At 36.8% G+C, this 13591-nt stretch overlaps 2 protein-coding genes across 2 annotated transcripts in view; one reads left to right on the forward strand and one right to left on the reverse strand.

Moving 5' to 3' along the window:
- Positions 1–13591, forward strand: part of DOCK2 (dedicator of cytokinesis 2) — a 157358-nt gene that overhangs the window by 56195 nt on the left and 87572 nt on the right. The window contains exon 27 of the mRNA XM_032124540.1: positions 5777–5869. Within this exon, the coding sequence (XP_031980431.1) occupies positions 5777–5869 (93 nt within the window). The remainder of the gene's footprint in view (positions 1–5776; positions 5870–13591) is intronic.
- The window catches only part of INSYN2B (inhibitory synaptic factor family member 2B), a 31754-nt gene continuing 27176 nt past the window's right edge, over positions 9014–13591 (reverse strand). Inside the window, exon 4 of the mRNA XM_032124544.1 lies at positions 9014–13135. Coding sequence (XP_031980435.1) covers positions 12949–13135 — 187 coding nt within the window. The 3' untranslated portion in view covers positions 9014–12948. The remainder of the gene's footprint in view (positions 13136–13591) is intronic.

A 13591-nucleotide genomic window follows, 5' to 3' on the forward strand; every position in this document is an offset into this window, starting at 1 on the left:
TGGGTAAAACAGAATACTCTTTACTATATTTCACTTGGAGACTGTAGTTTCTTTCTCAGACTTCTGAAATTTTGGAACACTGAAATTTTCATCTGGGTGGTTCTTTTTTTTCTCATTTGAGAGAATATTGAATTGACTTTTAGTTACTTTTTAACGAGTAGTAGGTTATTCAATGAAGCTTCTCAATAATTCGAGCAATTTATTCTGAGAAAACCTCATAGCTAATTACATTAAGAAAGCTGTAATTTCTCCTGTGCTGATTTTTTCTCAGCTATAGTTTTCCAATACATGTGTTCAAACTTTGCAGACTTTGGATTAAGGCAAATTGTCATTTTGGGAGTTTTTCACTGTGGCTCCTTGGATCATTTCCTAGTAAATGGAATCATTACAGTATATATCTTGATTTCATAAAAATCTTTGTTACTGCAGAGGTTTTTCCATTTGCACAGGGCAATCTTTCCATGTGTATTATGAGCTATTTGCCTCATTGGTTTAGACTTAAGCAGTTCAGGAGGGACTGATCCAAGGGGATACCAAAGAGGTATTGGAACATTTGAATTTGAAATGTAATTCTTAAGAGAAATGGTGAAAACATGATGAGGCAAAAATTGAAGTTATCATCTCATAAGTCTATAATGCAAAGTAACCAGTTTTGTTACTGTATCCTTTAAAAGGTAAACACAATTGTAAAGTAAGATGGGGCTCTCTGTGTGTACCACATAAATGAAGTTTATTTTTGAATTTAACAGTTACCATCCACAGCAGCAGTTGCTGACATGTCAAAGACTCATTAGGGCCTACTGAAAATATGGGTTTGTAGCTCATCTTTGTGTGAGTGGGAACATTATGCAGAGCAGCAGAAGAATTGCTGAGAATTTAAAACGCGTGCATTAAAAAAATTATATATTGGCATTTGTTCAAGAGAAGTGGCATTTCTTCAATAGTTTCTTTCAAGGAAAGTAAACTGGAGATTATCTGTGAGATGTTTGGGTCACAGTTATCTACAGATTGTGCTTGCAAGGAATACTGATGCATTTCTGATATAAGGAGAAAAGCCCCTTGGGGCAGCTTTAAATCAGCAGTGGTATCAGTCCTCTGGAGGCATCATATTCCTGAGTCTAAGAAATATTGTAGATAGTTGGGATATCAACAAAAGAACCAGATGCTTCTGTTGCAAAAAGTCCATACCCTGGCCTGCCTCTGGCAATACAACTGCTGGTCAGAGAAAATACAGATTTTAGAATAAATTAAGGATGTGTCATTAACCGTAACACCTGGGCTTGTAACCACAACAGGAAATGCGTGGCCATCACTTGTAGTTTTTTCTTTCCTTGAGTGAGAATCCATGGGTTAAGATCTCATTTTTTAACAAAACACTGATCCTGCCTCAGTACTGAAAATCTGCTGTTGAGATGACTTATCTGAAGGAGGAAAAAGCAGCAAAGGAGGGGAACACCACAGTATCCAAGGATCACAGTCATTTCTCTTTGAGAGCCACTACAGATTTCTCTGGAGTATAATTTTATATTTATATATTCCAGCTAAAGTGAGAAATCTTGTTTCGAGGCTGTATTTGCCTTGCAGCAGTAAATACTTTGTAACCTGTAGGCAAAAGGAAAGGGTTCACATATGGCCAGGTTATTGTTTAGGCACTGACCTTCAAGATGCCTTTATATGCAGTGTGATCTAGATACAGACAATAAGTTTGGTAATTAACCAAGTCATTTCTGCTGGGATTACACTTGAACCCTAAAATGAATGCAGTTTTCCATTCAACAATTCATTTCCTGTATTGCTTAGCCTCTTTCTAAGAAAATGGATGTTTGACCTCCTGGAGGAAAAAGCTTCAGCCCTTAGTAGCAGCATCACTTTACAATATTAATAACACCAATGCCCTGTCCTATTCCTTCTGTTTTTTCCATCTCAGTAGAGAAACCTGGTTTCAAAATTTTTGGATATTAACTTTGATATTTTTACATTTCATTTATTCTGTGAAAGTCACCAGAAATAAAATGCACACAAAGGACAGGGAAGAACAAACAGCAGTAGTTGTTCTGTTTTGTGTGGTGAAAATTTGTACTGTGAGGTGATCTTTGAAGTTGTTACAGAATTTTTGAAGAATGCATTTTCTTTGTCAAAGGAAAAGATATTTTGGTATTACCAGCTCTGGTCTACTGTATTGTCTCACATTGTTTAGTGAGTGGGAACATGGGAATCATCAGATCCCTGTGTTCAAATGCAGTTTTCTTCAGCTGCTGCCTCACTGCTGGGTTCTGCAGGTAGCTAGTGTGTTGTTAAAAACTCTGTTTTGTGTAGTGTTTATTTTTATGACTAGACAGTCACTGTTGGGCATCTCAGTGAGATGCTGAGATTTGATTTTAAGTTTCCTCTCCAGCAAACAACTTTTGGACATAGATGGCATTGTTTTGGCTTAATCATGTCTAAAATTAGCTTCATAGCTTGAGACTGTGCTTCAAGCACCTGTGAAATACAGTTAAATCTCAGAACTGCAAGTCATTGATGAAGGTCATGGTGAAATCTGTGGCTTTTTGTTTCTGTTTTAATTAAAACCACTTCCCTTTTCCCTCTTTACAACACTTTTTCATGGAATCTGACTGTGCTTCGTGAGGTGACTTTGTCTCTAATCTAACACATATGCTATGCCTTAATATTTACTGAATCAGAACAATTTTTTATTTATAGTGCCTACAAAATTAAATGTAATGGTTAGTGCTTTCTCTTGGAATCTACAGTGAAATCTTGGCTGAGACTCTAAGTGCAAGAGAGATGAAGAATCTTCTCCTGTTCTGTGCATTGTCAATAACTGGCAGCAGTTGCATTTTAAGCTGTTTAGCAAATGCTAGCAAACAAGCCTGGAAGCATTTTAGAATTGCAAAGAAATTTCTAAAGCTTTTGCCTAACTTATGGCAGATTTTAAGGCTTTAGCAAAAGAGAGTTTCAAAGGAATGTAGTCAGGAATACTGCATGTCCTTTCAGGGCCTGTTACCTTAAGGTCCTCTGTGGAGACTTTTCAGCCAAAACAATGCAGGATTATGAACCATGGTTTAAAAAAAAATTGTTATCCTTCTATGTGTGCCTTTATTTGTATGTGTGTTAAAGAAGCAATACAAGTTACAGAACTGGGTGCACCAGGGAGTGAGCGCGCAGGATCTGGTTGGTGTAGAGCTCATTTCCTCTGTGGCTGCCCATAGAGTGCCATGTTTTAGATTTGTGACCAAAACAGTGTTGATAATGCAGAGATGACATTTCAGTTATTGCTGAACACTGCTTGCACAGTGCCAAGGCCTGCTGAGTTTCTCACTGAGCCCCACGCCAGGGAGGAGAGTAGAGCTGGGTGAGAGTTTGAGAGGGGACACAGCAGGGACAGCTGAAATGAATGCACAGAAGTGTTTCCAAGTGGGTACCTCGAGTACAGGTTGTGTAACGTTGGAACTCCCAAGCAGCCATTCAGTGAGCCCCTGTTTGTCCAAATAAACAAACACTCCATCAGAATCTGAAGTGCAGGGTTGACTCTGAAACAGAATTCCTTTTTCTGTCCCAATCCTGTAGTAGTTTAAATAGAAGATGAAAACCAAATCAAAGCTATCTGCTTTTACCTTGCACAGATATTTTGGCAAGAGAGTGAAATTTTGCTTGGTTTGGATTTTCTCTTAACTAATCTGTGTACCAATATGTGCCATCCAGCCCAACAAGGACCATGAAGGTGCTAGAGCTCTGGGAGAACACTCCCTCCTGCTGACCTGCCTGCAGAGTATGAACTCTGATTGTTCCATGCCTTGGTCACCTGGAAAATCTTTTCAACAGCAAAGACAAACATATGTTTTTGATCAGCATATTTAATTAAATGGAATAATACAGTTAATGTTTTCCAAGTGAACATTTATATATGATAATTTAATAAGTTAATTTAGCTCCTAAAAAAATCTTATGCTTAATCAATGGAACAAAGCCAAATGATGGTGGGTTTTCCCATGTCATCCTTTTGAAGAGAAATATGATCTGAAAAAGCACAAGTTGCAGTGGGCTGTTAGACTATCTTCTGGAGCTAGAAGCTTTAAGTTAAAATAAAAGCTGAAATCTCTTGTATTGACAATGTGTGAAAAGAATTTTTGTTAATTTTGCATTGTCAGTATTGAATGCCTAATTGTTTCTTAGATTATCAAGAAGAAAGGGAGTCTCAGTTTCATAAAGAAACCATTTTATTTCATTTGCTAATGTTTCTCTGAAAATTCAAAGGTCTAGCAGAAAATAACCTTTATGTGCTTGAGCATATGTAATAGTCTTTCCAGGAGAGGTTTGTGATGTGCTGCTTGTGAATTAAGAATAGAGCTCATCTTTAATGATGGAGTCAGGGCTAAATGTTAAAACTCATTATGCAATGTTCTGAACTGTTACTAATTATGGTATAGCACATACTGGAATGTGGAAATTAACTTACATTATATGAGCCCTCATTTTTGAATTTTAAAAAAAGGGAAAGTAATGAACTAATTACATCCCTGTGCTAAGTGCTGCTACACAGTTTTTCAGTTTGGGCTGTTGATATTTTTTTTATTATTATAGTGGTAAACAACTTTATAAAACTAACAACAACAAATGTGTCTTCTGTGCAGCCACTCTCAAGTGTAGTCGTGTTATAAACATAGGACTGTACCAGACAAAGTGAAATTTTGAAGTAGGAAACACCAAACACAAACAAATTATTCTGCAAATACATTGTTCATTTATAGAATATAACAACTTCTGAAATGCTGTGACAGATGAAGAGATCACTTAAGCTTCTATGTGTCATAATCAAAGGATACAAGAGGACTAAACGGTAATAGTAAATAAATTGCTAGGTGTGAGGAAGGTTCCTGTTATGAGGTGTGTGGGCTGATCCAAAGCAATCAGAACAGGAGGAAAAAATGGAGAAAACATTGGCTGACTCAGAGGAAAAACAGAACCTGAAACAGTTTCTCCTGGAATGGTATTGGGGCTCAGCTACCTAAAACGTTATGAAGAACTTGCCATGGTTCTGTGATTGTGGTGTTCTTTCCATACGATATCTGACATTAAATAAGGGTCTTGGTGGAAGCTACATATCCTTTTCTACTAGAAATTTGTTTAGACTTTTTCTTCCTTGTTGCATGCTGGTTTCCCAAGTTGTCGAGTGATCAGAGTAAGGTCAGTGAAAGTGGTGAACATAAGGTTGTTCCCATTTGCTCAGGGTTTTAGAATAAATAATCAAATGTCCTTCTTCAGGCAATGAGAGCAGTACTTGGGCCAACCATCCCCAGTTTGTGCCCTCCCAGAGCAGCTTGGCTAAATGAAGACAACTTTCTCCTTTAATAACTCTATATTTGTGACTGCCAGCTAAGAAAATTCCTGAGCTCCAGCCTGCCCTGAGAGCACTGACAGATGTGGGGAGCTGTGGGACAATTTGCCTCAGTTAACTGTACCAGGGTAAAGTTACAGACTACTCACTAAGGGGGAGAACAGGAGTGCCTTGAGTGAGAGATGGGAAGTGACTGTTTGAAACAAAAACCAGTTGTGGAGTAGATTGAGGTGAAACTGGACTGAAATTGGCCACGAGTATTCCACTGAAGTTGCTGGAACTAAGGAACAGTGTGAGCAAGAAGAATTAGTGTTTCTCTTTCAGTGGGGCTGTTACATCGTACAACTTGAACTGACAAAATGGAAATAATTAGTTTTTTTCTTACTTTTAAAAGAGATATGATTTTAATACCAGAACTCTGGTTTTTTTCATTTGCAGGCTTCAACTTATCACCATATTCAAGAAATAATGGTGCAGTTACTACGCACAGTGAACAGAACTGTTATTACAATGGGACGAGATCCATTAATTGTGAGTAATATTTTAATGCATTTTCCATGCTTTGAAACTCATTTTATAGTTATCCTGGAAAAAAATGCAAATATAGTCTTTGTGGATTTCTTGAGAATTATTTTTTTCAAATTTAAAATAAGAAGTCTCAAGCTTTAGTCTTTTTGTCATTCAGCTGTGACACTCTAGTCACAGTCTTTTGAAGTGTGGTTGTGAGATTTGAACATTCTTTAAGAGAACAAATGATAAATAGAAAGTTAATTGATATTTGCAAAAGAGAAGAAATTTTTACAAATCTGCATAAAGGACATGGTTTAAGACATTGTAAAGAGTATTTCTACTAATCTAAAGTGACATTTTCTGAGTAAAACTAAAAAAAAAAAAAAAAATCTAGGCATGTGCTGGCACAGAACATTTACCTGAGACTTTTTTTTTGTGGAGGTTCCATGATTTAAGAGTTGTATTCAAGGACAGATCCTGCAATTTATTCAGATTTAAGTACGCATCTCCTGAGTGCTCCCTCTGGATTTAGACTATTCCTGAGAATGCAAGGAATTCATCAGGAATTCAGAGCTTGCCCTTCAGACTGGGCACTTATGGGAAGATGTTTTCTAATGGTTTGTCCTTGGAGATTTATTTTATTCTGCGAAATCATAGCATCATTTACTTGATGATTTTAGCCACAAGAGGTGCATTGTGTGCCTTTTAAAATGCCCAGGTTTTCCCTGTTTACTTCTATTGGAAAGCCAAAATAACAGTTTTAGATCATTGCCAGCCAGAGCACGTGTGTCTCCTGATTACTCTCCTAATAACTGAGGAGACTGATCGAGCTCCTCAGAGGAAATATTTGCCAGTGGTTGCTTTGAACTCCCTGGTGGTACATCTGCAGGTTTGAGACATCACTGTAGCTGTTTATCTGAACTCCAGGCTGTTGTTGTTCATGTGTAACCCTCGGGCACATCCATGGGCACAACAGGAAATGGTTTGGAATGAAGATCAGTGACCCTTTCAGTTCTCTCTAGTGTTTGAAAATGCTTTCTGTACTCACAAGGAAAGCATGATATGAGTGTTGGGGATGACCTAACCAGTCTATTAAGGAGTATTTCTGGATACCATAAACAGCACATGAAGAGGCAAAATGAAGCTGTTGTAATCCTGCATAAAAGATCCATTAGGAAACCAGTAGGAAACAAGCTGGTTACAGTAAATTGAAATGGCTTGGAAAATGTTTCTTTTTTTCCCCCCCTCCCATCTACTGTAATTTCTTCAGCTGTTTTAACCTGAAAAGAACAAATTCAGTGTGAGTTTTGAAATGCAATTCTCTTCCTTCTAATTATGCTCATGAGCACCTATGCATATGTGTATACTGGGCATTTTAGAGGTTTTTCAAAGCAGAGTTCCAATAAATTGCTATGTTTTCTACAGCTGAGGCAACACCTCTCAACAGAATAGCCTTTTACATGCAAATAAATTGTTTTTAATGAACAAAAGTCTTTTGTATTCAGAAAGAACTGGCAAAAGAAGCTTTTTCCATGCTCTGTGTGCTACTTTAGTTCACCAAGTTAATTTTCAGGTTTGCCTTAACACTCTTGAGAGGGTCAAACTTTTTGTGAAAGCCTGAATGCTTGATCTTTTCAAAATGAAGCAGATCATCAGGAATTATGTCCTGGAGAATGCTTAGGTGAGTTCAAGGTGCTGAAATGTGGGAAACTGCAAGTACAGGTGGGATACATGGAATTGCTGCAGCTGGACTGCATAGCTGATGTTATACAGCTATAAATGACATTTCAAATGGGGCTAAATCTATTCCTTCCAGGAGGACAGAAGGTTACTCTTTAGATTCTTAAATCTGTGTTTGTGAATATTGCAATTATTTTTATTAACTTCTGCAGTGTAATTTTCTATAACTTGAAAATGCTCTGGACAGTAATGCTAATACTGATTTATGCTGATAAAAACAATGGTTACGATTTACAAGACCTGTAATTCCTTGCAAGTTTAAATGCCTTGCACTGAAAGATAACCGGATTTGATTTACCTGAGGGGTTTTTTTGCTTTCTGACAGTGATAAGCAGGTTAATTTTCATATTCAGGTGCTCTTTTCACAATCCTCTAGCTTGCTGGCAGAGATTGGGGTTTACAGTTGCCTGGATCTTTTCTTGCTGCAATGCCAGTTAAAGGGAAAGGGAAGGGGAAGGTTCTGCCTTGGGCTTAGCTGGTAAGTGCCTGCTGGGAGCTGTGTTCGTGTAATTACTGAGAAGAGTCAGGCTCAGAAAGAAACAATCTCCCCAGGAGAAGGAGGTGGTGGTGGAAAGGTAATTTGGCTCTCTGCAGCTACTGCAGGGGGAGACTTAGTTAAATGCCATTCTTGCCTTCATTGTGGTTTAGCAGCTGAAGGCTTTAACAGCTGCTTGGTTGTTTTCACTCTTAAAACCCCACAAACCCCCGGCTGTTTGTAGCTGTAGAATTGCTTCTAAACTTGTTGTGAAGAGGGACAAGTTTATCATGTGAAACTGGCTATGCAATCTTTACCTTGAATATTTCATGAAATTTAGATTTTTAGTTAAAGGTCATTGTCATGCTGTGAAGTCCTCCTACAGGAATTACAGAAGTCAAAATTATAAACTGTGTAGAACACAGCAATACTTGTTTTCAGTCTTGGCTTGGTTAGGTAAATAGAAATATTGTAAATCCACCATATGCATCTTAAGGGTTTCCTTTAGTACTTTCAAACTTGAGTTTGTTCACAATATCAGTTTAACATGATGAAATAAGTGCAGCTATGCTACACAGAGATGTTTTTAGACAGTATTTATATATAATATTGTACAAATAAAACTTTGCCAAAAAGAAATCTGTGAACTCTGTTAAGCAAAGCTACTCTAGAGCTTTCTCTGTGGGCAGATAATGACCGGAGAAACTATTTCCAGAGCTGCCTTGGTTGGAGAATTTGATATGTTGAAATATACCCATGGTCTAGCTAAAAGCTTACAGCTTTTTCATTTGATATTCAAATTGACATCCTTGGTCTACCTGGAAATGCTGCAAAATGATTCCATGAAATGCCTGTTAGTCTGACATTCATTTTTCTTTTCCCAAAGAACAGCTGTTCCCTTCCTTTGGAATCTAAATATTGTTTCTTATTAATTGACTCCTGAAACCTAATAAAAATATCTCACTTTATTTAAAAAGATAACATCACATTTAAAGGGCCTAGAAATATACAAAACATACATCAGATTAAGTGCCATTAGGAAGATGGTGTGTGTCTATGCTGGCAGGATTATTATAGTGCACAAAACCATCACAAGCCCTACATGAACTGCTCTTACATCAGACAAACCAGTATTTTATTCAAACATTTTTAATTTTTAAAGAAAGTGAGTTTGACTCCATCAAACAACAATTTCAAATACAGTAATTTTGGAATGTACTGCATTCTGTGCAATGTTTTATATATAGCATGTATAATTTAAATATAAATTCCTCAGAAGCCCAAAATATTTTCATAATCAAGTGCAGTCAAGTAGCTGTGGTTTGGGTTTTTTGCTGGGGTTTTTTTACAACTTATGGGGGGTTTGTGGGTAATTCTTCCATTTTATTTAAAAATGTGTTTGTATTTCTAACATTTCTTTCCTGCTCTGGGAGCTGTTTTTAAGGATTAGACAGTAATTTTGTAAACCAGAGAAACTTTATATAGCCAGTACTTTTATCTTCCAACAGTCTACCAATTTCTACTGCTCTTCCAATCTTCACACCATAAATTGTGTAGTGTGTATCTGGTAATTTTTTATTTCCCATAAGAATTAATAATTAATGATGAAAATGTTTTTAAAATAATTAACAATAAAACAAACCCCAATGCTTTCATATTATATTTTCATATAGCCGAATTTCTCCAATTACGTGTTACAAAGCTCTTAAATTTTGATTATTTTATGTTGCTAAGATATACATATTTTTAAATCTAAACAAAACATCTAAGAAGCATTACACTGTTCCTGTTCCTGGTGCATCCATGACTGACACTTCCCCCCATTACCTTTTGGTAGAAAAAAAGCCTTTTGTCTCAACGTTCTCTTTCAAGTTTTATATAGAAAGCTTTTTGTGTGTCAAGCACTATGGGAATGACTGGGGGTAAAAACTCCTTGCAGCCTTCCTGAAGGAAAGTGCTCTCACAGCACTGGAATTTCATATTTTCTGTCAAGGAAAACAGGTGCCTTGAATGGGGTGAGTTTGATAACTCTGAGCACAGGGAAGGCTGAGAGGCCAAGTGGATGTTCCTGCATGGCAGCAGTGGGAGCTGAGGCTCGGCTGGCCCGGCAGCCTCCAGTGGCTCCCTGCTGCTGTGTGTGCAAAGGTCGCAAACACAATTCCATATCCACATGTGGATGATCCAGACTTGACTGACAGAGAGAACTCAAAAACAACCGATTCAGGAATCTGGAAAACAGAAGCTAATTGTGACTAGGAGATCAAGGATGAAAAATTGGTTACAGTTCTGAATTCCACCAAACTCAGACATTAAAATATGAAATCTGTAAGCACTTAAATCTGTGTATTTCAGTTTTTTAGGAGTATTGATGTTTCTTCAGGCCAAAAGAAAGACTTAGACCCTTACTTGTAACTACCTTTGGTTGGACTTTCTTAAACTAAAAAGAGTATTTCTGTTTTGCCTAGTTCTTCTGACCCCAGGAATTGATTAGTGCTATGTGGTGAACCAAAGTGCTGTGGTTTGTTTAAATTAAATGATCTGGATCCTTTGAAAATAGATTGAAGGCATCATATGCATTATGTGGGCAAACCAAAAATCAGATTGCTTAAAATGAGCGCTTTTGGTGTTTATCAACAAAAAGAAAGGCAAAAAGATTGCTTTTCTATAATAAATTATTAAAAATTGGTTCAATACAGAAAAAAATCTTGCTGGTTTGACTAGTGTTACAGCTCTTCGTTTTGCTTATTATTATACTTTACCACAGGGGATATTGGACTTAAAATGTTATGTCAATACACAAGAATAATTTATACACTAATAAATCCTTCACTGCATCAATTATAGAGACTAATGCAAAAAAGAAATGCTGTTGGCACAGCAGCACAAGCAGTGCATGTACTTGAGTTCTCATGTAGTCATTTAATTCTTACCTTTTTTATAACCACAACCTATTACTGAAGAGCTGTTCTGTCTCACTAAAGGCATCTAAAAACATGTTAGTAAAAATTAATTTCCTTCTGAAGAGCCTCTAAAATAGAAGTAGTTTTGCGCCTGTCATTTCTGTACTAACTGAAATTAACATGGAAGTGTTTTTTAAGTGTCAGTCCTTTAGAATTTTGATAAATTAAGCCATGACATATTGCATACTTTCTTCTAAAAAATTCGTTTCATAAAGAAATTAGTTCTTCCAGACAAAATTATTCTGTGCAAAATTGTTTTTAATGTATTTTCAAATGTGTAATTAACCCTAAGAATTCAAGGAACAAAGAAGTGTACAAAAAATGTACAGACATTTAAAAGTAACATTGCACAATTGTCATGGTTTAGCATGACATGATACAGGATGACTTAGAAAAATAAGATGAAGCAATTAATCTATGGAATACCCTGAACCAGAGCCACTTCTAAGAAAAGGTCTGCACTACATTCCACTAAACTTGCATTGGAAAACCTTTTCTCCCTGCCCCCCCATATGAAAGGTGACCATGTTTTCATTAGTAAAATAATAGTATCACCAATCATAAATTGGGTTCCATTGGCACAACCTGTGCTAATGGTAACTTGAGTATTTCTGGAGGAAAGAAGTAGCTGTATTGACATCTGATAAATTCTTTTCAGCACATATAAATTTTTTTGTGTAATACAGATCAGTTCACTAAATATTATTTTTATGTTCCATTTTTTATCATCTATTAATTTACATCTTAAGGCAAAAAAAATCTTGGGATATTTTGGTACAGCAATACAGGTCTTAAATGGACAGACTGGGCAAGTGATTCAGTAAGACAAGTAGCCAGGATAGTTATTCCTCTTTATCCAGCAGCTGTGTGATGACTTCTGAGGAACCGTGTCCAGTTTTAGGCTTCCAGGTGTATGAAGGACATCATCCCTGGAGGGACATCACCAGGACAGCTGTGGCTGCAGCATGTGAGATGAGAGGCAGTGAAAATTGGATCTGTTCAGTCTTTTAGAAGTGAAGACTTAGGAGAGAGGTCTTATTATCCATGTAGTTCTTCTTGAAGGTGTACTTGGACAGAGCACGATGTAATGAACACAAATTAGAGCGCAGGAAATTCGGAGTAGATGTTAGGAGAAAACCCTGGAACAGCCTGCCTCAAGGAGCTGAGGATTCTTGTCTTTGGAGATACTCACAACTCAAATTCACTGAACTGGACCGTGCTTGAGTAGGGGTTCAACACAAGAGTTACTGTGACACTCTCTTTTTTTACAACCCCAAAATTCTTTTCAGAAAAGTCCATTAAATGGCTGAAACTTCTAAATGGTGCCTTTCACAATGAACAAATAAAAGGATCGAGTAAAACTTAACCTGAAATTCTTTTGTTTGTTGTTCAGTAGTAGATGACAGCAACAAAAATATCTCAGTGGGGATGTGAAATAATTACAATTGTCTCCTTTGAGGAGAGATTAATTTGAATAACTTAGGTTTCCCTGAATTTGTTCTTGATGATGTGGTTTGTTCAAAGCTCAATGAATTTTTTTGCTTTTAGTCCATGTTGCCTCTAAATGGGAAATGAAGGCTGTGTGACATGCTAACTTTGCCTACAATTGTTTTTTAAAGTAGAGATTTAAACCTTGTTATTTTTGGAAAGTTGAAAAAAAGGTCTTTACAAAGCGTATGAAAGTGTCCTTGGAAAAACATGAGAACTTCCTTTTGAAAGAAACCATTTATTTTCTTGAAAATAGTATCTTCATGCACCTTTATTCAGCGAGATGATTTGAATAAATTCAATTATTTTGATTTTTCAGATACTCTAATTAAACATTCTTAACCTTTGTGATTTCATAATAGCACATTTTCAGGTGTGTGCTCTCAAGCTCTTTCTGTTTTAGTGTCTTTTGAAATGTAAAAGGATGCACGAGGAAGTCAAATCCACCAGAAGCATTTTCTTTTCACCTTTTTTGTTTTTCTCCTTAACTCCTTTTTCTCGGGAGCTGGAGGATCAGGTGGCGGCTTCTGAGGTGAAGCTGAAGGTGGATTTTGCTCTGCATTGTCCAGTGTTTTCAAAATCTGATGAAATCTTCCTTCTTGTTGTCTGAAGTCATATTCTACACTATGGAAAAAAATTGAGAGATCTATACTAGTACATGAAGAATTCCCCCTTTAAAGAGCATGTGGAAAGGCTGCTTCCCTCATCAGAGTAACTTGGTGTTATTCAATACAGCCTGGGGTAAACAGAAGGGGTTTAGGGGTTGTTCCTTTGAAAATAAGTTCACCTCTTAATTTTTTTTTTTTTGAGCAAAAATTTTACTTCATGTGAGTCAAGAACTCCAACATTGTGCCCAAAGCGATGGGACAAAAATTAAGGGAGACACAATGAAAATGTACTAGGATGACCTTTCAATGTGTTTTATTCAAAGGTCAGATTTTGATACCATAATCTAACAGTCATATGCTTGCAATTAAAAGCTCTCACATTCTTAACTTTGTTAAATGCAAATGGCTCCTACTAGGACACAGGCTGGGAACAAAAACATATGAAATTAAGCCGATATGTAAGTCTTTGAGG

This window comes from Corvus moneduloides, chromosome 15 (genome assembly GCF_009650955.1).
Source record: "Corvus moneduloides isolate bCorMon1 chromosome 15, bCorMon1.pri, whole genome shotgun sequence".
In the NCBI taxonomy this organism is placed as follows: Eukaryota; Metazoa; Chordata; class Aves; order Passeriformes; family Corvidae; genus Corvus; species Corvus moneduloides.